The sequence below is a fragment of the Ostrinia furnacalis genome, unplaced genomic scaffold (genome assembly GCF_004193835.3).
Source record: "Ostrinia furnacalis isolate ACB-3 unplaced genomic scaffold, ASM419383v2 OfSCF4655, whole genome shotgun sequence".
Lineage (NCBI taxonomy): Eukaryota > Metazoa > Arthropoda > Insecta > Lepidoptera > Crambidae > Ostrinia > Ostrinia furnacalis.
Window position 1 is genome coordinate 192,025 of NW_021134894.1, and position 24,546 is coordinate 216,570.

At 37.3% G+C, this 24,546-nt stretch overlaps 3 protein-coding genes across 4 annotated transcripts; 1 reads left to right on the forward strand and 2 right to left on the reverse strand.

Moving 5' to 3' along the window:
• Positions 1-1,515: 1,515 nt before the first annotated feature.
• LOC114359752 (protein SON) lies at positions 1,516-10,052 on the reverse strand. The gene is made up of 7 exons (XM_028314249.1): positions 9,383-10,052; positions 9,137-9,249; positions 8,307-8,419; positions 7,246-7,335; positions 3,009-3,087; positions 2,751-2,875; positions 1,516-1,626 (listed from the first exon to the last, which is right to left on the reverse strand). Exons 1-7 carry the CDS (start codon positions 9,847-9,849, stop codon positions 1,516-1,518), a joined length of 1,098 nt encoding a protein of 365 aa, XP_028170050.1. The 5' UTR covers positions 9,850-10,052.
• Positions 9,932-12,941, forward strand: LOC114359753 (transient receptor potential cation channel trpm-like). The gene is made up of 5 exons (XM_028314250.1): positions 9,932-9,939; positions 10,434-10,590; positions 11,284-11,497; positions 12,685-12,844; positions 12,932-12,941. Exons 1-5 carry the CDS (start codon positions 9,932-9,934, stop codon positions 12,939-12,941), a joined length of 549 nt encoding a protein of 182 aa, XP_028170051.1.
• A 1,450-nt stretch (positions 12,942-14,391) lies between these two features.
• On the reverse strand, positions 14,392-24,485 carry LOC114359772 (uncharacterized). 2 transcript variants are annotated; one of them, XM_028314272.1, is made up of 3 exons: positions 24,079-24,485; positions 16,133-16,328; positions 14,392-15,101 (listed from the first exon to the last, which is right to left on the reverse strand). In XM_028314272.1, the coding sequence occupies exons 1-3, from the start codon at positions 24,457-24,459 to the stop codon at positions 14,944-14,946; spliced, it is 735 nt and encodes a 244-aa protein (XP_028170073.1). In that variant the 5' UTR covers positions 24,460-24,485; the 3' UTR covers positions 14,392-14,943. The 2 variants fall into 2 exon arrangements, with proteins under 2 accessions (XP_028170073.1, XP_028170072.1); XM_028314271.1 differs by having other exon boundaries at positions 16,133-16,331.
• Positions 24,486-24,546: the final 61 nt, after the last annotated feature.

Here is a 24,546-nt window from a genome sequence, read left to right on the forward strand (position 1 = left end):
TCATAGCGGAGTGGATGAATTCAAATTCAATAAGGATAGTGCCACATGCGTTTTCCGTCCGGTTTGCTTTTAAGGCTTGGTATTTCTGCTAAAGTAGGTATTTCGCGCTGTCAAAATCTGCGCGCGCAATACTTCGCCGAAGACAGCGCGCCAAAGAGCTCTCGCGGCTACACAGTATAGAAATGCGCAGTTTAGAAATACGCAGTTGGTTAGGTTAGGTTGACTTCCTTCCGTTCAAGCGTCACACTCACAGCACTTTCTATTACAAATCATATCCAAGTGATACAAATTAAAACAACTTTCAAATTTTTTAGGAATATATTTTAGAATCGAATAAATATAGAATATAACTGACAAAGTAAACACGGTTCAAAGAGGCGTGGCGTCACCCGACCTTTCCGGAAGTTCCACGCCGGCTAAAATAATTTCAAGATTACGTCACCCGACCTATCGGTAGATCCTCGGGAGCTTGAGCGATTGGAAAAACATTTTATGATCAGTTACTCGTAGTAGCGATTATTTAGAGCTTGGATAATAAATTATAGTTGTTGCAATTCACGAAACTTTGCGAGGTGGTTAATTACATTAATCAGTACACGCATCAATTTTGTTCAGTCTTTTTGTTTATTAAATAAAAATATCATACTAAAATTGCATACATATTTGTTTGTATTGGTCTGGGTGTTTTCTTTCCATAATTTATGTATAACGTATGTACGGGGCTCTGTATCGAAAATCACTATGAGCAATGAGCATCACACACGGTTTTTAAATGTTGCAAAATTTTTATANGAATCGTGTTTCCATCCGTTAATAGCCCTAGAAAATATCCTCAACTATGCCCAATAAAAATCTTAGCCTTTAATTTTACTGTTTAGTACCTCAAAAATGAAAAATGAAAACCTCATTTTCGCCATTTTCTCTGCTACCCGGCCTTAAAATATTCCTATACCTTTAACTTCAAGTACAGTCAACATCACATCAGACTATATTTCTGTTGAAAAATCGCACCTATTTCTACCAAATAAGATCCAGTACCTAAATCTAGCTATCGTCTGTATTTCAATATCGATAAGCGATTTCCTACCCTACTACGCCGTAGCGGAATACGTAAAGCTTCTCGTAGTTCGTAGTGCTCGTAGCGACTACGAAACGAGTGCTACAGCGTTACGAAACCTTGCAGGTTTGTGTTTGTGGTTGAATGCAAATAATAGCTTTATGTACCTAGGTTCTTCTTAAAAGAAGGAAGTTACTAGGTTTTAATTATAATTTCTATTGTGACTTTTATTTTGAATAAGCGCACAAGTAACGGAAATACAACATGCCAACTTGTAAATTACAAGCTTTTACGTGATTTGACTAACATTCACTTTTGAAATATTACAGCACAATTATGTTTTCACATGTATATTATACATATAAAAATCTTCTAGAAAACTACAATTGTTTAAAAAGCTCACAAAAATATAAAAAAAAAATGTAACGCTTCTCTTTAAGAACAAACAAGTATCACAGTTAAAGGTACTCGTTATTGTTTATGTTATCACTCGGCTCGCGTATCCAAAGAGCTGAGCAGTTCTGTTTTCGCGCATTCGTTTCTTTCTCTACTCCTTTGTCTGCAATCGGCTGGAATGCAAACGGTATGGCATCAAAAGTGGAATAAAGAAGAGTAAGTGGTATTAACGTCCAAACAAAGATTCCCCAAAGTAGATGAGGTTGAAAGTGGATCAAACTTTTATGTTTGCCCGGTTGCAAAGGAAAGGGTTATGTTTATGTAAGCGATGTAAGTATATGTATTGTATATGTTACAGGAAATGTATGAATTCTAGGAATTGTATACTATTCCTAGGAAATGTATACAATTCCGAAGCTATTTAGGAAATGTATAAAATATTGCTTCAGAGATTTTTTAATACGCACATATCCTAGGACATGTATACTTTTCCTAGGAATTTTATAGAATTCCAATATTGTATTAGGAAATGTATAAAACGGGTGCCCCTCAGTACGCCTAAAATTTCATTTAGCCAAACCACATTGGCCGATTAGTACTTTTAACTCACAACAATTAATGTTTAGCCTGACAGTTGTTACCGCACTATTATACTTTGGCCGAAAAAAAATACTTGCCTATTGGCATACCTTTCTTTCGGCATCACCCATATTACGCTGAAGTATTGGAAAACCCTAATTTTAATATCACTTTTATTAAACTAATATTGGCATGAAGGTTTTAGTACTCCTGTAGCTGGATAACTAAGTCTCGGTTAGGTTAGGTTAGACTTGCGACCTTACACATACACAGCTGCCGCGGCGCAGCAGCGCCATTTAAGTTTCGGAGAAAAAAAAGAAAATATCTTAATTACATTTCCGATTGCTGTTTAGGAAATGTGTAAATTTCCTAGGAAATGTGTCTAATATAATTTACATTACACATTTCCGGGTGATTTTAGGACTTATACACAATTCCTAGGAATTGTATACAATGACGGATTTCATACATTTCCTGTAACATATATATTTTTTATGAGTCTTGTAACCTATTGCTGCAGAAACGGGTACTCTAACGGTCCTTTATAACATGATTGAGTTTACTGTGCACCTCGCTGGAATGCGACTCTTCCTCGCACTTCCCGTCCATACCAGAGCGTCGATGTGACGTCACGGCTGCCAATTGCGCAGATAATTCAACCACGTTGTATATGTTAAGCTCTACCAGTTATTAAGAATATGGACATAATAATACATACTGGTTTTTGTCTTCGTACAGGTTTCATTGTGTCCCCGTAGATCTGCCAGAACTTCGTCACGTGTGTTTTGTCCAGGGTTCTCTTTTGGAGACACCATCGTTCTTCAGACACATTAGTCACTATACCTATAATACAGAAAATATTTATACTTCCTGACAATAATTTACATAAGGCAAGTGAAATATAGAAAAGTAATTAGTTAACAGTTCGCTTTTTTATGGTAAAAAATTGATGATTTAACAGATCAGTATGCCATACCAACAATAGAAGCCACTCTCAGCTTGTCTTCCAGCTCCATCAGAAGCTCCTTTTCATCACGATTAACTGGATAGTTTCTCTGAAAAAATAACTCTGATTAACAAATCGAGCTACATTGGTAAAAAAACAAACTATCGATAGTTAATATGGACGCAGAAGTATAAAATAATCGATTATACCATTCGCTAAGTGCCAAGTTTTTTATTGAGAATTGATGCAGAAGTTTGACCCAAATTATAAGTGACGATGAATTAAACCTTTTGAATTAAGGTAAGTTAATACCGGTCGCGGTCTACTGTCAAACACAATCGAATAATGCACAGCAATGTATGTCCAATAACAGCGTTCCCAACATTGGATGAGAGTCGGTGTGTGCCGTTACTAAGACGGAATCCGTTTGAAATGTACTCCGCCTGCAGAAATGCAAGGAAATGAAAGCAGACGCAATTTTACTAAGGAATCGAGGTTCCGTAGATTATTTTACTTTTATAGTTCAAGCGTTTGATATAAAACGATATTTAAATTGAGATTGCGTAGGTAGCTATTTTAACTTACTAGATCAAGTGTTTTAGATAAAACGATATTATTGGCAAAAACTTGGATCCTTACCTTAACTTGAATTTGGAATTTATGATTCCTTGCTTGTAAAAGCATAATAAACTACTTCATTCAGCTTTATAAATTCTGATATGGGGGCTGTGATCACCATTTTTACAAGCTAAATAAAGAAGATCGAAAAGCATTTTTATAGCCTAGCAAATACACACCTGTTATTTTGGACGAGGATTTGATTCGAAAATATTGGTAATTTTTTATTGTAGGTACCATATTAGACGCAATAAGAAAGCTGAATTATTCCTTCAACACATTAGATAAATTGTTAAATGCAGTGAAAAGTTCCATTCCAACAATTCCAAGACCCACTCATGCTACAAGATAAATTGCCCGCAGAAAATTGCCCCAATCTGCCGGTGCGGAATTTGATTGTTCAAGCCGCGGCTTGCGGTGCACATAATCAATGAAGCATACTCGTAGATCTGTGGTCTGCTCTGCTGGTTCATAAATGAAAAGCAATCCTACTGCCGGTAGAAATAAGTAACAATTTCATTGGTCCTATGTTTTTCAGATCCAATTCCATTATGACACTGATGGTACACGATTGCGTTAGCATGTCATCGAAGTAAACAAACGTAGCATCTTTTTTGGCGATCAGAATTTTGCATCATGCTTGCGTTTGGAAATAACGCAGTGTGGAGCCAACAAGCGACTCTAAATGCACGTCGCAGTGATCGTGACAACCGTTTCTGTGTGAATTGGTTTTTGAAAGCTGTTGATTGTGGTGTGTTTTATTTAATATGGGGAGTAGGTACTATTCCCTGCATCTATTTAAAGAAAAGTAGGATTAATCTTTGTTGGCCTATCAACATCCATCATTTTAGCTATAGACCACTGCTGACTGAACATAGGCCTTCCTCAATGATTTCCATAATGACCTGTTGTTAACGTCCTGCATCCAGCGCCTTCCTGCTACCTTTAAGAGGACGTCGGTCTACCTTGTGAGTGGACGTCCTACGCTGCTTGTTGGCCTATGCTAAAGGTATAAGAGTTGCTATGCACAAGTGCCACCAGTGGTCAAAATTTAATAAAATATTTTTGATTTTGATTTTATGCTTTTTTTGAAGCTGATCTTCTTTAAAAGATATACTAAGGTTTTTACCCCCAACAACTGATTCCTAAAGCCCCAGTCTTGTTCTGTAGTGGCTCTTTGTCCCCGCGCCCCAGTGTGCCTTTGTGCGCGACCGTAACAGGTTTCTACGAAATTCCCGCTAAGAAACCTCGTCGTATTACGCCAAATAAATTTGTTGCACGGCAAAAGGGTGTTTTGTTCGTCACAACCTTTCATTTTGGTTTATTTGAATAGAAGACATGTGTTTTGAAATCTGATGTGACGAAAATTGTCTTTGTAGTAAGTTTGTTTTCAATTTTAGGCTTCAGTCGGAGTGAAGATTTAGGGTGAATTGTACCATTGGACTTTGACCGTAACTTGACGATAACCGGTGTTTTTTGTATGGAGTTTGACAGATTTTTGACGTTAGTTAAAGTTAAAGTAAGATAGTGTAACCCAGACTTAGTCATTGTGATGACTCATTCACTTTAACACTAGGTTCGTTATCTCATTTATCATTAGATCTTTGTTAAAGCCGAACTTTTACCAGGCCTAATCTAAATATAACGGCACTTTTAAGTATAAAATCTTTCTTTAAACTTTATTTCAAGCACTGGCAACATCCCAATGCATATTTCGTATCCCAATCAAAGTAAATGCAAAACAAATTTAATATCGTGGGCCAATCAAAAGCAATCAAACTACGACGATTAAACTTCCAATTGATTTTGAACTCAAACACTCAACTCTAAGATCTCAAATAACAGTTTTGTCCGTTTGCCTCGTTATTGGGGTCCGTGCGAATAAGGGGCCGTAAACATTTAATTAGTCCGTTTCACAAAAAAAAACTAGAATATTTTGGGCTGAAATACAATTTAATTAACACCCTAGCGAGACTGGGTCGTTTTCCATAAAAAAAGGTTTAATTTAATCAAACTTTTTAAACGGCTTAATTGAAAAGTTAAGCCTCGAACGTGGCGAAATATTCTCAAAGATTAGTTCAATTGTTATAAATCTAATGTAGGGTAAACCGTATAGCTATTGCCCACTTAAAGATTTCAAACACATTGAGATGAAAAATTGTAGAAAGTATTTTAATTATCGACCATTTATGACTTTTTTCTTATAACTCAATAAACTGTTAAACTGAATATTAACAGTTTTTAGTTAAAACTTACGTAACTTAGAAAATATTGAAATAAATTTAAAATCCTCCAAAAAGTACAGTCATTGCCCATTACTTACACTAATTGCCCACAACAAAGCACAGTAATTGCCCAGTATCTTAAAACAAAATAATCAATTTACTGGGCAATAACTATACATTAACATATGGCAATAACTGAAATGATGGTGGGCAATAACTAAAAATATACAGATTTACGTGCAGTGATTACCCACCGTTAAAATGACCGTTAGAAATCAAATTTTATCAGTTATTTTCATTGATAATGAAGAAAACACTTATAATTTCATCATGACTATACACCATTAGTTGAATATTAAATAACTTGGAAAAAAAATTTAACCTCTAAGCAAGTAATTCCTTAGTAAAATTGTTAAAGTCTTTACCTGTTTGAGTAACATTTTCACCCGTCTTGACAAAATCCGCCATAACTGTTTTTTTTTAGTGTTTCCTACTGTAAATTTTAAATCTACTGTACATTGATCACGGAGCCATCTACTTAGTAAATTCAAATCTAACTAGAGTGATTCAAAGTCAGCACCTGACAATATTGTTCTTAAAGCGGGCAATCACTACCAGTGGGCAATCACTCTCTGGTTTACCCTATTTATTATTCGGCAAAGAGTAAGACATTCTAAGACTAATAGTAAATTATTATTCTAACTTTATGTTATGTCATCAAAATCTTAGGCATTATTTGAGGTTTGGTTGTGAAAATCTATAGACCTGTTCCTGTTAAGAAATGGAGCTCTTTACCTATAGAGAACAAGTTTTTCCTGCGGTTATCTCGTATTTTAATAAAAGGGTTTTTGTTACCCCATCAATCTCTAAGCAAGCGGTCGCATATGACCGCGTAACAATTGATTTATCTATTGTCTGGATTCGTAGGACTGGAAGGGTTAAATCATCAGTGTTTTGTTTTCTTTTATCAATATGGACAGAACATTATTATTATTCAATCCTTTTCGTTCATTCGTTACTAGCTCGTTCTAATATGAATGCGATTAAATACCAACTTCTGAGGATAATACCGCGACCCTCAATTTGTCACTAACAGAAAACGAGTCTCGTTCGAATAGCCGCAAAGCGAGCCGGAATGCAATTTGACGGCGAACCATTATGCAATGTTCTAACTAAGCTACGAGTATGCCGCAGGCTCTATTCTGATAGCGTTCGATACATTGCACATCTTTTGAAAATAGGTCTTTCATTTTTTTTAATTAAATGGTTATTGTACTTGATTATTAAAAGAAAGTTGCTATTGTTACATTATCTCGAGAATGGAATCAAAACAACTACTAATATTTTTGAACGTTCAGTATCTAAAAATGTATATGTATGCTGCTGCCAAATGTATTTTGTTACAAAAGAAGTTAAATCGTTACCTTCAAATAGTCCATAATAGAGCTGGTTAACACAAACTGCCTCCACATGGTGAGTCTTCGAAGTGCCTGGTATATCATTTCTGGGGTGACCTATTTTCATGAAAAAAGTAGAATAAAGGTTAAGCGGGCGTTCTCGTTCCCAAAGCATTCTGTGAATTTAAAGGGTTAACCAACCATGAGTTACTAGGAAATTATGAATGAACCACGCTTAAAATTACGTAGAAAACTGAATAAACTAAAAGCATTTGATGAACCAAGTGAATCCAATAAATCCTCATTTACATGGTTATCTCGTCCCAACGCGCCGATGTTTTCATAAGCTGGAGGCAAATAGGTTAATTAACTGCGTAGAAAATGTCCATTGCAAAATTAATTTTATTTTACCTTTAAGTTTACGAATGAAAAAAATATAAACTTTATAGTTTGTCGGCAGCTTCGCGTGCTTTAATTTTGGTCCGACTTATCATACATAATGTTACAACTTTTTTATTCAAAAACAAATTAGTTCCTAACTTTTTTATAAACTTTTAATGGGTATATTAATGGCTACTCCATAATGATCACTGTAGAAAACTTTCATATTTAACTCGACTAATGTACACGTGTCGTGTTCCCTTTGTGTCTCTACATAGGCACGTGTAGGCTGCAAGTATCAAATCAATTCAAATGCGTTTATTTGTGGAACATAGGTGTAACAATATTTATAGTAGGAGGAATTCTCTTGGCTCATTTATACCTCCCCTGATCGTTTCTATCTCCTGCCATTGCATTAGTTTGATCAGCTCATTACCGGCTAAGCCTTAGTGTGGTCTGTGAGTACGTAGAATTTTGTCCAATGACCCCAAGCTACCCATCCTTATCGCTCGCGCGTAATTATGTTGCTATCGCGCTCGCACACTCACTGCGGGTGCCAGTCGCATAGTCGCGACAGCAATATAATTAACAGAGATAAGGATGGGTAATTATTACAGCGATAAGGATGGGTAGCTAGGGGTCATTGGACAAAATTCTACGTGCTCACAGACCGGGCTTAGACATCATAATCATACATATTTACTTACTTCAATGTACGTATTCTTCTCATCTGGCAACTCTTCAATGGGTGTGGTATTAGTGCCGATGAACAAGGGCGATAGCATCATGCTCCGCGACCCCACTTGGATCATTTTTGTGCCTAAAATGTCACAAGTGTGCTATGTTTTGACACTGATCAAACTTTACTTGTGCTACCTACTGTACCCTGGCCCACATGAGGCACAGTCCACAGCACATCAGACTGTATTTTCATTTCAATATAGCATCTATGACAACTGAATAAGGTGTCTCAGTATAACTTTATGTGTACATTGAGATAGTTGTAGTGGAACGTGGTAATGTCCTCTTTCTGGGCCGTCTGGAAAATATAGCTTTTCTACCGGAGCAAATAAGTAATAGATTACATTTATTACTTTCCCAAAGTTCGTACGAATCCGTTTCATTGATAAGTTGGTAAACAGCCATCGATCAAAGTATTAACCCAGGGATAATGTTTCGGAACTTCTGTCGTTCACGAGTTTCGTAAAGTTACAACCTATTATAAGCCTTGACAAGTGTTAGCTACATGTTAAATTAAACGAGAGTTGTGTAATATTTCACCATTTGAAAAAACCCCTGATATGGATGTTGTGTAATTACTACTTCTTTTGTAACTAAGCAGCAACAACGTTACATTTAACATACAAAACCTTACTAATTGTTTGCTAAGAGTTTTGAGAAAGTATTCTGAGAAGTCGGGGATTATGAAAGGTATTATTCATTTTACTAACAAGAAAATAATTAAATGATATGAAAGCCCTAAATTGTACTACTTTTGTACCTATTTTCTTAAAACATTAAATAATATTAATCTAACCTTGGTTGGTGGGAAACAAGTCGTCAAGTTTGGGAATCACTCTTTTCCTTTTAACTCTTCTTGGTTTCCTTCTATTATAGTATTTCCTGCTATATCTCCTTTGGTACTCGAATCTGATAAAAATGGGCTATTCTACACTCAGTAAATGAAACAGGAACTTCAAAATAAAAAGTTTAATGACATTACAAAGTAAAAGACGTTACAAAACAACACGGAATTTACAATAGGAAACTAAAATCAGTCTACCTTCTGCGGCAGCATCGGTGCCCACAGAACTTACAGCCTGGAGTTCTGGAGCCACTCAGAGATGACAGTCTGGTGAATATGGTTGACACAGACAGCTCCCTTTCTTTTCTAGGTTTACGCTTGGGCACTCTTCGGAGCGCCGCCCGCCGCGTTGGCGATCGTCGCCGTTTCTCCACTCTGCCTGGTCGGCGCCCCCTCTTTTTCTTTTCCGGGGGTTTTGTCTCTCTCTTAACTATAGGAGGCTTCGGCATCTTTGGACTGCCATCCGCCATATCCAGTCGACTCCTCGCAGAATACGAAGCAGACGTAAAAGACTCGCTTCGAGTCATACTGTTCGAGCCATGGTCATCTCTCCTCTCCTCATACTTGCGCCTGTCGTTGTACAGGTCCTGTGCTGACGTCATCCTTTGGCTTTCTTTCTTACTTGCGGACGGCTGATTATCCTCCTTTGCGTTGTCATCTTCCATCGCAACTTTTTTCCAGAAGTAACTAATAATTTTGTACTGTTTATTTTGTAAAACGTAAAGGCAAAATATGTAGAACTTTGAAATGCAGCTGTCAAAAAACCAATGCGCTTTTGTTTTCTGTTTATGTTCTTTTCTTGGTTGCCAGCGCGCGACCTGTCACGCGTGATTTACATAATTCTGCCAAAAAAGTTTTAACAGGTCATTGAACTCCACATATTATGTTTATTTCTTTTCCTGTATTCTTATTTAAATACAGCTTTATGATTTAAATCCCAATTAAATTAACTTTTGATAGAAAATAACAACAATACATTCAACAAAAGTGTTGGTCTGTACTAGACTCAAGTCAGTTCTTCGCCTAGGTTGCCGGCAACCTTTGTGAAGAACCACAACCTGGTTGTTCATCTGTCATGCACCACCATAATATTAACGAATCATTTATAAACTTTCTAAACTGGACCTTCTCCTTCAGATACTGTCAACTGGACCAAAATAAGCATAGACCACGTATTTTTTAGGGTTCCGTCTTCCGTAGTCCTGATAAGGAACCCTTATTCCTTATTAATCTGGTTTTTCTTCCACAGATGCTGGTGCGGGCTCAGCAAGACGGCCCACGGGTCGAGCATTGCGGTGGCCACGGCGGGCGAGGCCTGGGTGCCTACGAGGCACACGCAGGCAGCGCCTACGGACGCGTATGGCACCGTCGAGTTCCAGGGCGGGCCGCATCCAACTAAGGCACAGGTATGATATGAGTTTTAAATGTTGAAAACCTTAGTGGTTGGTACATAGGTATGAGCTACTAAAGATCAGGGGAACAAAGGGAGGATAGTGCGACATTTTTAACCAGTCCTTCAGATCAGCCTCATGTCATCGTGATGTTGCATTGTAACGCGATTTAAACATGAATGCATTTCAGTTCAGCTCAATAGATAACGGTCGGATGGTAAGTGGGTCTGAACTTGCAATTATGAGAATTTTATTACGAGGGGAACTGGCCCTTGTCATCCAACTCCAACCAGCTCCACCGTGATGGAAATAATGTTATAACTTAATGAAGAATAATCTTATAACTTTTCCTTTATTAGGCAACTAACTTTCCCGGCGAACTTTGTACCGCTATATTTTTTTTTATAAAAACTGTGTTTTTTCACCGTTTAAACCTTCCCTGAACTTTCACAAATATTTCAAGACAAACATTAGCCAAATCGGTCCTGCCGTTCTCGAGTTTTAGCCAGACTAACGAAGAAGAAGAAGATGAGCTTCTAAATGCATGGTTAATTTAAAATATGGTAATTAATTTTCTTCATCACTAATTGGCTTGGTAAACACATACTTACTCGTATGTTACTCAAAAACAAAAATAATCCTCAATTCTCTGGAATCTCTATCAAACACTAAGGTTACTTCATACTTATCCTCACTAAAATCTTCCAGTACGTCCGCCTCTCCCACGACACTCGGCCCGAGCTGATCGTCCAGCTGCTGACCAGAGAATGGGCGCTGGACCGGCCGAAGCTGCTCATCACCATCCAGGGAGGCAAGGCCAACTTCGACCTACAGCCCAAGCTGAAGAAGGTCCTGAGGAAGGGCCTGCTGAAGGCCGCGAAGACCACTGGTGCTTGGATATTCACTGGAGGCACTAACACTGGTAATTGATGAAGACAGTTTCTTGGCATGATGACTTTATGGACATGGATTCTTTTAGACTTGGCGCAGCCCACCGATTTTTAGCTGGCCGATAGTTGGGCCCGATTTTAATTTGTATGAAGAATCGGCCAAATCGAATCGGCGTAATGTGCGCACTTCTATACATGCCCATACTGATCAACTGCCCGACTAAACTATCGGCCGACGAAAAATCGATGGTCTGCACCTAGGCTTAGAGTGAGGGGCGAGATTTCAATGTCCCTAATAGGTAGACGATTTTACGAATCCCAAGCCCCAACATATTCTAACTTTTTAAGCTTGTCACTGCTTCGGGAGAAAAATGTGGAACAGTCCTTACCTCAAAACAGAACAAGTTTTAAGGTAAGGAATATTGTGCATATTCCTTACCTTAAAACTTTCCCGGACAGTAACCCAGACACAATAGAAGTTTAATTGTTATGACGGCTATAGCAGTTCACTGTCCAGGAAAATTTTAATAAATCATTCTAGCCAATTGAAGATATTTGTCTACGGTATATGTGCTGATGAACACAATGTTTCTTATTCATAAATTACCTAAGTATTTTTTATTTACTTTTTTGCAACAGACTTATGAGAAAAGATCCGTGAAATTTTTGGGTTCCAACTAAAAGGGTCTCATCTCTCAGGGAGATGTACCCTGGCCACGTGTTCAGGGCATGCCCTTTTCATGAAAAGTCAAGGGTTGATATAAAAATACAACGTGTTAGGTCCCGTTTGTAATCGCTGCGGTTTGAATACATTTGTTATACAAGAACCAGGTCAACATAGGATTAGCCTTTTTCTCGTATAATTTGTTTTTACTCGTATCCAACCAATCGAGTGTTTTTCTCGTAATCCTTTTAACATCGAATTGAGAATTGCTGCTGCTGGAATATTTTTATTACTACTGACTAAATTTTTTTCTCAAATTAAGAGAAAGCTTTCTAAATTATTAAGTGCCTGAAAGAATTCCATTGCTAGAGGTGGGCCTTGAACCCCTGACCATTCTCTTTAAAAAGTCTAATAACTTTTCTATGCCGCTCATCTCGCTTCATAGAAAATAGTCCATCGTCGTTTCAGCCAAATGACGTCCACTGCTGGACAAAGGCCTCCCCCAAGGTTTTCCATAATGAACGGTCCTGCCATAATTTTGTTATATTCCAACAGGTGTAACCCGCCAAGTAGGCGACGCTCTTCAACTAGAGCGGTCGCAGCGAGCAGGGCGGGTGGTTAGCATCGGCATCGCCCCGTGGGGTATCGTGGAGGGTGCCAATGAGCTCATCGGGAAGGGGAGAGACGTCCCGTACCATGCTATCGCTTCGCCCAGGTAAGGAATAGGGATTATCTTATGTATCTTGTTGCCCATCAATTGGGTTGAAAATGAACAAGCAATATTTATCTTATTCCCCATCAGATATGATTGACTTTTCAAGTAATATTCAGTTATCAATGGCAAAAATACTAGGGCATCCGTATCAAGATTTGGATCAACTCGGACCCAGAGCGTAAATGGTATGTAGTTTTAAAGACCAATACAGTGCTTCTGTATCAAATAGAACTTGGTATAAATTATTTGCAAAGAGGATACAATACATGCTTTACATACATCAATCTTCAATTCAATTTAATCAAAAGTCATCTAGGAGAATTGTTTTACCCTGACCGACACGTTACCTTTACTTTACCAAAACATTTATCTTATAACTAACATTTTCAATGTATCGCTGTTGGTTTCTATAAAAACATAGCCGCTTCTAAGATTCTATTCAATTACTCGTACCTACGTAATAATGTGTACGACAATAAGATAATAGGTAAGACGTGGCATTCTAACCCGACTGTAATTCTATCCCTTGGTCAGACGTCTCAGGGGAATCCCGTACTCGTAAAGGTTTCAAAGGCCATATGAATCAGGGTTGCTACAGCCAGAGAATACAGAAATAGTATACAGGATCCTAGTTGTGAGTGGGCAGTTTATATTTACACTATCATTATACAAAAAGGATCGCGTTCCAAAAAGAAGGTCACACGATATAAAAAGAAGGCCAGACCACAGAAATAGATTTTACCCGAACAAGCATGTTTATAAAAAACTGATTAATGCTTGTGTGTGACCTTTACATAGATATACTGTTACAAGTAGGTAAGTCCGTGCTCTGTGTCCATAATAAAGAGAGAAATAAATTGGGTTTAGTTAACACTATCAACTATTCTTTGCAAAGCATAACTTTTCTAAAAACCATTTCAGCATCTGAGATTATTAGTTTTCAATTAACACGAGTTTAGTTGTCAAATCGATAAATAAATGAAATGCAATCTACAAGAGCGAATTAAGTTAAAGTACGGAAGAACCATGTTTAAAGTTTGGATATCTCGTAAATACTTTAATCTATAATGGTGGCAACTATCTAAATACACATTTAATATTTGTCATGTTTCTTTCTTGTGATTCCTTACAGGTATTAAGTATTCTTAATGAGGAGTTAAAAGAATCTTGATAATCTTTGAAGCACCTTCATCATTTAACTCCAAATACCCGCTTCCTTAACCTATCCTTCAGAGTGCACGCTCTCGCGAACTCCCCGGAGTCCCGGTTGAGTGCCTAGGAGTGTTCAAGCAATTATACGCTTGAGGGTATACGCTTACTGAAAGCATTTAGGAATTTATTTTTGATCTAAAATTAAAGACTAAAATTGTTTGCACCTGGAATACTGTAGGTGTAGAATGTAGAGCTAAAGCACGCTTATTATTATTATTATACGCTATGGTTAAAGGATAAAGAGCAGCTACTGTTAGTTGCCTTCGTTGAAAAAACAATTTCTTTTTGTTATACATTTGATTTATTTTAATCGTAATGTAATTCTGTACCTTACATTGACTTACATATTTTACTACTTTTATTAAATAAAGTAACTTGAGATGTAATATTGCGCGGAAACCTAATTATTTTTCATAATATCTAATGGCAAAGTTCTGTACAAACCTATATTATATTTTCTTAAGCACCTATTTAGTAAAAAAAATGTTTACAGAAACGTAGGTATAGGATCATTTAAAGAGTTGCTTTAAAAATAATTAAAAAAGCTCTTTAACTACAAACTTTAATAACAAAATTAAATGGGACTACTGATTTGAGGTTCGAAATCGATCTTGAAGCTTTGCTATAGAGCAGGGGTAGCCAACTTGATTAGACTGTTTACTAACAAAACCTTGGGCGATCTACCACTTAGGTACATACTTCTTGAAATCTTAAATAGTTTAGTTCACAATCATGTAGCATGTACCTTGCCACGAACGACTGGACTAATAGTTGCGATCGACCGATCGATCGTGATCGACCGGTTGGCCACCCCTGCTATACATAGAGGTTGCCAAGAATATCGTTAATTAATGCGCTGCAAATTACAATTACTATTAACTTTTAAACTACATAATATCTTGCTTAAATGGGTCAGCATTGGTTATCACAGTCGAGGAGTTGAGGGCATCCAGCTGTGCTTGGTACAGCACGTCGTTGATCAGCTTCTCAGCCAGGATCCTCTGGTTTTGGGGCAGGGTCCGCAGTTTGGCGGCCACGTTGATTCCTGGAGGAAAAATATATGAGTCACCATAAGAACCAAAGCACACGATGCGTTGCGGCGCCGCACCGCAATGATTTCATCATATTGCGCGGTGTACCGCCGCCGCAACGCATTGAATCTAAAAATAGACTGGTGGATAATGTCAGAATTTCGCTGATATCGGCAAACTCAGCCATGGTATAGTGAATCATTATTATTTGATCTTAGGGCACAAAAACTTTGAAATAAAAGTTATCCGTCATAAGAACACACTTTTTAAATCAAAAGTGAATTGATCGACTGGTATTTTTGAATATTTTCGCATTTTTGTGCTCTACGAAAAAATAGATTTTATGCCCCTGCACTACTATTATTACATTTTATCAAGACGTCTTTTTACACGACTGTGCCAGCTGAGGGTTATGTTTTTACCAGTTTTCTTATCGTCGCACCGCACACTAACAGAAAAAAGGTCTGTTGAACCCAGACAATTGAAATCAAAAGGTGCGCATTAATATTGAGCCCGCGAGATACCAGTTTATTTACGCGAATGGGCATCCTCAAGGATTTATAGTGTCTGGGTATCTTACTCATGGGAACGGTAAAATGGAGAGGGGTTCAATCGCTGGCTCCATAGTAATCATGTTCAATTTAGAAAAAGTATTTGTACGTGGACCGCAACTAAAAAGGATCTAAAATGCATTAGAAACAATAGTTGAACATTATGTCTCGTTTGCAGCGTCTTCTACGCTTTAACTTCTGTGACTAAAGCTACAAGCACTGTACAATGTACATGTGCATACATGGGATAATGTTGCCATTACGTTTTTATTTACTTGTTTTAAAAATACCGATTCAATTTAGAAACTAGGTACTTCTGTAAGTTTTATGTGCCTTTTAGTACGTTATTCACTGGAATTTATTTGGTGATCTAAATACTTCTAAAAGTATGATAGAACATGCATGCCAAAAACTCCATGTCAACAACTTTTGAGTCCGATTTAAAATCAAAATTTTGTAAATTTAGTTTTGTGACACCAGAGTTTTTAATTTACCTATAGCATCATATTCATCTTCGATCTCTGTACACAGCCGTTTATTCTTCGATTCATCTTCGAAGTTGTATCTCTTCGACATGGAGGGGCTTTCGGCTACCTCCACCATGTTGTGGTAGTCGGTGACGTAAGATGGCGGCTCGTAGGACGTGACGTCATCAACCGCGCTTTCTTCTTCATCTTCTTCCACTAAATCCTGCTGTGAATGAAAAGATTGGTCAGTTTTTAGAACAACTATCATGACATTAACTATCTTAATCGAACACGTTTGTTCAAGAATAGATGTTCGTTCTTTCGTTTCAGCCAAATGACGTCCACTGCTGGACAAAGGCCTCCCCCTAGATTTCCATAACGACCGGTCCTTCGCTGCTCGCATACAAGTTTTTCCTCTGACCTTCACAAAATCGTCGGTCCACCTAGTGGGGGGCCTGCCCACACTACGAATAGATACTCGTAGATGATAGATTCGTAAAAACATATTTTTAGAGAAAGGAAGCGCAGAGATATTATTATTTATTTATTTATTTATTTATATTAGGGAAACAAACAATTTTCATATACAGACAAATAATCACACAAAAAATAGGACAGAAATCAGCAAAGTTTCCACAGTTAAAATTAATACAGATTGCAGACTAAAAATTAATTGAATAGTAATAAATTATACATTAATTTCTAAATGTCAAATAAATACAATGTCAATTTTATAAAATGTCAAACAGTTAAATTTAATAAAAATTATAAAATGTCAAAAAGTTAAATATTAATAAAATTATATAAATTAAAAACACAATAATTATGTAGGTCAAAATTAAAAGCAAGTTATATATTCAAACATTCTCTCAATTGTTTTTTATAAGATGGTAAGGAAGAATTAAAAATGTCAATCGTGTTAAACCTATTATTATATTCCTTACAAGATCTAGGTACAAAACTGTTGCTAGTATAATTAGTCCTAGTGAGAGAAATAGAAAAAAGTTTTGTAGAACGCGAACTCGTCCGAGGGCACCTAAAACTAATAGTACTTAACAAAAAAGAGGAGTCAACATGGTTATTTAAAACTTTGTAGAGAAAGACTTGGTCTTTCTCAATGCGACGGTCTAAAAGAAATGGTACATTAGGAAGTGTTCCGCCAAACTTATCAGCTTTGTAACGTAAGTGTTTTTCAAACTTTTTGTTAATTTTTTCTATTGAGTCAATGTATATTTTGTATTGTGGAAAACAAATTATTATAGAAAAAACCGAAGGACTAACGACGAAGAAGACAGAATATTCGACTAGGGAATTCTCTATTATGTATGATCTTCGTGCTTTTTATTTCGGGAACGCAAGGTTCATAATAAATAATGTATAACTTCATATCAAAGTCTTGATTCATGTTTAACATTAATGGTAAGGAGAAACTAAGGTTTATTTTCTTCCAACTACATCAGTGTTTAAAGTTTTTGATCCTCCGGGCTAGGGTTGCCAATTTACCAGTCAGTGGGGTTAAAAAAAATAAACTCCCTTGGGCATACAGGCATACTACACTGTGTCATCGATTCCCGCCTAGTAGCATAGAAAAGGTCTAGACTAATATAAACATGATGCTGCAATCATCTGCTGCATCATGTATAAAAATGAGTACCTACGTGTTGCTTCTGTTTCTTTTTTCAAGGATTTTTATATCTTCTGGCAACCCTATCCCCAACATTGTTTCCCTTTCGCGTTACACGGCTTACACGGAAAGTTATAAGCGCCGAACTAACTGGCATGCTTAACTTCAACGCGTACGTTACTTTGTAGATAACTTATATCTTTTGTAATGACGAAGTTAGTTTAGTTTACCGTTAACTGTATGTTGGCAGACATATTTATGTCGTCTGATGTGCTATCCTTGTCACACAAAGTAATACATTTAGTTGCAAAATCGCTTATTTTGCAACCAGTTAAGTTTAGCATGAAGTGCTGTCGTCAGTACCTCCCTATTGATTTCAGAATACCGTTTGCTACAAATGATTGTCAAACCTCCCTATTGATTTCAGACTACCGTTTGCTACAAATGATTGTCAAACTGCCTGTTTCAAGTTCTTGTATTTCTTACACAGTTGTATTTTCTTGGTTGAATCCAATAAGACCTTGGATTAAGAAAATCGAATCAAGATTTAAGAGTTGTATTGTAATTCGAATCTACTATTTGTAATTCAGATTTATTGCCGCGAATCACTACTTCAAAAAATTAAAAATACAACCAATCCTTCGCAAACATTTTAATGTTTCAGAAACTTTTGTATTTTTTTGTTTATTCATTGAGAAAGTTCTGTTCATCGTGAAGAGCACGATCTGCCACTTCTTCATCCAGCCAGCTTAGTCATTATTTGATTAATAACATCATAATTTCAGTTACTAACAGAGTCCTCCACTTGTTATTACTATCACGTAATGGGTAGATATTATACAGGGTGACTTTTCCTTTTAAACTAAGACTACTCACTCATGGTACATTGTACATCATCATCAACAGCCCTTTACAGTTCACTGCTGGACTATGAGCCTCCTCCACTATAGTGGAGGGTTTTGCCATAATCTCCACGCTTGGCAGGCGGGTTGGAGATCGCAGTTTAAAATATTGATGTTTTTCAGAGAGCGCTGCTGCCCGTTCTCTGTTTGATGTGTAGTCCCTAAGTCGCCTATTATGACACACCCGTGGGAACCCCTACTCTTCCCACGGTACATAGTACATTCCCTGAATATGAAACAAATCCAATGAGTTGAAATTTCAAAAAATCAACCTTGTACAGATTACAACGCATCAAACTTAACACTGTGGCATCTTATTTCGATGTAGTAGATGTTATTCTGCAACAAAAATGTAAAGTCTGATGTGATGTTCGTTTTAAACTCTTATAAGAGCACAATAATACAAATAAATAGTAAAATTAAGATAAAAAGCTCATTGGATTTGTCTCATATTCAGGGAATGTATTATGTGTCATTGTGAGTAGAGTTAGTTTAAAAGGATGCCAACGATTTCGAAGTCACCCTGTATATTGCCGAATCTGCTCAGCAGCGGTTTGTAGTGACAAATTGTGTTTTTGCCACCGCTGGGATGGGCACGAGTTGAATATGAATTTGGATATTTTGTCTTCTTTCTTTTTGGATTACGAATCGTCGACTGTTGATTTGAAAGGGCCTGTTGTCCTTTTTGGTGACTTGTGTAGTGTTTTACATTTTAGTGCGTTAGATTTTGCAGCTCACTGTGTAATTTGAAAAAAACTAAACTACCTAATTAAAATTCAAATCACTATGGCTATAATCTTCTCTGTTATGTAGAAATAAAATTAATGTGAACCCTTCATACTACGCAATAAAAATTTAGGTCACTATAATGCGAAATGACTGAATTTATTGTGATTCTGAAAGGCAATTTTACTGGCTAATTGGCAGTTATTACACAAAATGTAGTTCAAAATTGAAATGCTAATTAAAATTGTAGAATTATTGTCGACCACTTCCGTATTCACATCGGATCATTACATGTTAATGGCATTATCAGTGGGAATGGACAGTTTATTTGCAGCTGTTAGAGCACATACTCGTAATTATAATTATTATAACAAAGACTATTATATTACATATTTCTAATTGACTACTGTACAAGCTGTTTTATCAAGAAGCGCGAGTTAGTGAGTGTCCGCTGGTTACATGCAATCGTGCCACTTAAAATCAAATCAAAGTTGTTTTCAGGACTATCATCATCATCATCATCATCATCACTTCAGCCATAAGACGTCCACTGCTGAACATAGGCCTCCCTCAATGCTATCCACGTTGATCGGTTGGTAGCATCCAGCGTCCAGCGCTTCCCTGCTACCAGCTATAAAAGTTCTGGTCGCTGGATTCAGGACTATAAAAGTAAAGTTTTTCTTAAAAAGTTAGAGTCTTTAAAGTTTAATTCTTGGTGTTACCCACTCAAATTCATATTCCCATTTCTACATGGAGTAGACAAGTTCTTTTATACAATATCATTTAATTTGCTTCTTTTTATATTCAAGTAAGAATTTATATCATCATTGTTCGGCGTTATACATATTTTATATGCCCCTAGATAAGTATGTTATAGAGACTTATGTGAACAAAAGATAAATACTCTTTAGAGGATAAATGCCACGAATACTATGTCTTTTGTTGGACAGAAATATTGGAGAGCACAGGTAGAACTATAATAAAATTCTGTCGTATATTCCCTGGCGCTCTGGGAATAGCCAAATTATATAAATGGCCTTCGTCTCGTCCTTTATTTGTCTTTTGTTTTCTAGTTTTTGGGACCAATTTACTACCAACAATGGATATTTATTAGAGTCTGAAACAAACTTTTAATTGTGATGAAATATACGACTGAAAGTGATAATAAATAGTTATTAAACTTTTTCTTTTGAAGTTTTTTTGACACGTAGCTTTTTTGATACACACAAAATTAATTTTGATGATTTTTTTTTTTCATAAGAGATGGTAGGTTTTCTTTTATCCCTAAACTGTTTCAGAGGCTGAAATAGGCAATGAAAGTTTGTATTTCTCAATATTGGAATCATTACAATTCTCTAAATAATTATTATATTTCTTTGAGGAAGAAAGAAAATCATCATAACTGAGGTACACGACAGGATTTTATCACGGGCAGTGTGCGCAATAATTCTATTGTGATAGTCTGATATCCATAACTGAAGCCGCTTAGTATTGTTGAAGTATTGTATAATCATTATAAATTTTGTAACATAGTTAATTACATTCGTTTTGGTGTTATTTACATAGTGTTTAGTCGGTTTTGCTCATAACAATAGCTGGACTAGCATTATCATATGTAATTAAAATTTATCGTGTTCTATTTAAACTGCCCTGTCCTTTTCTCCCATAGAATGAATATGTATATTCCGTCTCTCTCACACGTTTCCCACAGAACTTGTGTTCCGAACAGTCTGTTGTGTAAACTCGATTAGCTGATTGGTCCGCTGTAGTTTCAGCTGCTCTTTCAACCTTTTTCCCTTTTCAGTTGTTTTTTTGGCTGCATTCCTTTTAAAGTCCGCTGGTACGTATTTCAGCGGTAAATGCATGAAGGTTTATTTCAAACGCATTTTAAAAAGGATTTATCGCCCGTTTTCACAAACATTACTATGTGGTCTCACGGTGCGCGTGGACGCACAGGGTGACACACGAACCTATCACAGAGCTCTATTCAACGCTGTGCGTTCGATTTGCCGCTTCACTTATATTTCGGTTTCATGGACGTTAGTTTTGCGATGCTTCAACTGGGGATTGAAGTTTTCAACTGCTGTGCAACTGAGCAATGTGGGAATGTTTGAAGTATTGTTGCAACAAATTTTACAAAAGTATTTGTGAGGATTGAGGAATTTTACCGCTTTGCGTTGCAGTCCTATTTTTGGTTTTGGACTTTGGTATAGTTTTTGTTTGGGTATACGATACGATATCAACTCCACTATTCCGTTTTTATTCAGTAGATGGCCTAATGAACTAATCGAAGTTAAGAAAAACGTCAATACTAATGGCACAGTATATATATGAGCTAAAGCAGTACGGAAACTTAGCCCTTTCGGCAAGTTAAATACCTACACTTCAACTGAGTGTTAGGGTTGGCACTCTTAACCTTTATAAAATTAATGAGGTTCTTACTTACTTATTTATTAAAACGTTTATTTAGGTTTTTTAATTATCAAATACCTAATGGAATAAATTAATTACCTAAGTAGTTAACAAAAAAAAAACGTTACTTAGGTTCTATGATCGAATACATAATCGAATAAATTGATTAAGTACTATTAGAGGCCGGTAGAAGATCTATTCTCATAAATAAAATACCGGATACTTACTTTCACATACCTATTGCCTCATTTTTAAATACAGTTCATCACTTAGTACAAAAGCGTGCGGAGCAAATTACTTTATCAAATAGAACACATAAATTGTTAAAAAGCGTAATTACGTAATTTAAAAAGAACTATTACAAAATCAGATGTAAGCACTTTATTTAAAAAGTAATATTTAATCATTTTTACAATTCAGAATTATTACGAAGTTTAAAAAATGAAAGTTCTGGTTTTGAAGATGCCGAGTTCAAGCAGCCGTATACTACGCAATTCACTCGTGGCATGTTTTTAAAAATACAGCGTAGAGTGCATGCAATAAAATTATTATTAAAAACACAACGCGCGCGACACTTGCGACGGATGGACTGCGAGGTTCGCTTAGAGCTCGTGTAAAGCGTGCGTCTGTGTGCGTGAGTCTGATTTCGAGCGTTTGTATGAAGCTTCCGTACTGTTTGATTTATCTACTGTGCTAATGGTCTGGGACTCTGAAATGTAAATGATGAGGAGGCGTAAATGGCTGTACTACCGATAAAGTCCATCCATACATACAACCGTGCGTTGCCCGTAAGGAATCCTACAGCCATTACTTACTTACCAGAAAGAAATCGCAGTGGTCCTACCAATAGTTCTATGGGTGTTATGGTTTTTTACCACTAAAAAAATAAAATAAATGTGGTACTACCAGTAGAATTAAGCTGTAGGACACGGGCAACGAATGCAGTCATCGCATCTATACCTACTACCATTATGTACTTTTATCGCGCCATCTTATCGATTTTGCGCGATAAGCTCATACATTTGTCGTCTGAAATCATCGATAAGACTTTAACACGGCGCGTATCCTAGTCCAGATGGTGACCTTTACTACATCTCTTGTCTTTTGTTGCAGATCCAAACTGGCGGTGTTGAACAACAGACACGCGTACTTCTTGCTGGTGGACAACGGCTCGGTGGGCCGGTACGGGGCCGAGATCGTGCTGCGGAGGAAGCTGGAGAAGTACATCGCGGCGCAGAAGCTGCATCCATGTAAGTCACCTATTACCCCTTCAATCCATGTAGGGGAGACTTAAGAGAGTTGTAAAATTGGGGGAGTTTGGCGGAAAATATCGCTAGCTAGTAAAATGGCGTCCTTTTAGCGGTAAGTGCTGTCACTGTCAAAAAATGTATGGGAAACGTCACTTTTAAAATTTTGCAAACGTGCGTCCGTGTTTGAGGATTCCGGGTGAAGCTCGCTTCCACCTCCGGCCTGATCATCACTTACTATCAGGTGAGATACAAGCCAAAAGCTTCCTCGTTGTGGATAAAAAAGTGTCCTAACCGAAAACATGCTTAAGTTTTCGGCGGTTGCCATGGCGATCTCCATTTTGCTAACAATTTCTAACAAGTACTATTTTCGGTTGAACGCAGCCATTTTTGATATTTGGAAACCTATTACTATCAGCTCGCAACAGCGCGTATATTTTGTTAGCTCGAAACTTGACCAAAAAACGCGCACTGTTACCAACTCGCTAGTAGTTAATACAACTCTCCTCTGTTACAACTTACCTCGGTCTCCCATATAAAGCATCTGCTGGACGTGTTTAAGCCAGGGAGGCTTATATTTCGATTACTTTGTGCTTTTAACTTATCTATTCGTTCTTTATGACAAATTATTACAATATAACTGAAAATATAAGCAAACAGTGGAAGTATTTACATAATATTGTAATATGAGCTCTACTATTTGCGGAAAAACTATCGTGATCCGTAATAAAGTTGACGTCCGTCAATAAAGTTGATGTAAAATGATCAAACCCTTCCTTTCATAATAATGCCAAGCAGCCATTCTCAAATGCCAGTAGCCTACTTCGTATAAAATATTTCATATCAACAGATCGCGGCTTCGCGGCAGAACATAAATAAAAATCCGCAATGAACCGCCTGCGCCATATATCAATATTGCATGAATATCTGCCCGCATTTACTTCACATGAGCTAAACCCATCCTTACTGCCCGAAGTTACAGTTTACATTCGGAGGTAAACAAATGATAAATCGTGTAATACACACGACCGCGGCGCATGACGCGCTAACTATAAAACTCACGGTTTGCTCCGGTTGGTCAGCCAATTGCGCATCCTTAGCAGACGTACTCTCATCGCCGAAGACAAACGAGAATAGATCGTAATACCACAGCGTAGGGACGTACGCCTCTTCGGGCTTGGTCAAATTGCGCCGGTTTTCGAGCACTCTCTTGTGTTCGCGGCGGACGCACGCCCGTAGGCTCTCGATTTTCCTTAGGACATGCACTCGCGTTGCTGTCGGGTCGTATTCCTGGACTAGTTCTGTTAATTTTGAAATGGCATTGTGTCTTTTTTGCTTTTGTTTGTATGCGAAGCAGTTTTTGTCCCAGAGGCAGGGGAAATCTTTGTAGAGAAGGATGAATCGTTTGAGCAGTTTGCGCGGGAATACGACGTTGGAGTCCATCGCGCACGTTCGCCAAGCGGCGCGGCGCGCGGGTCACTGAGCCTGCTCGGTGAGGAGTCGGCGAGCTTCGTACTTGTTCGGCGGCCG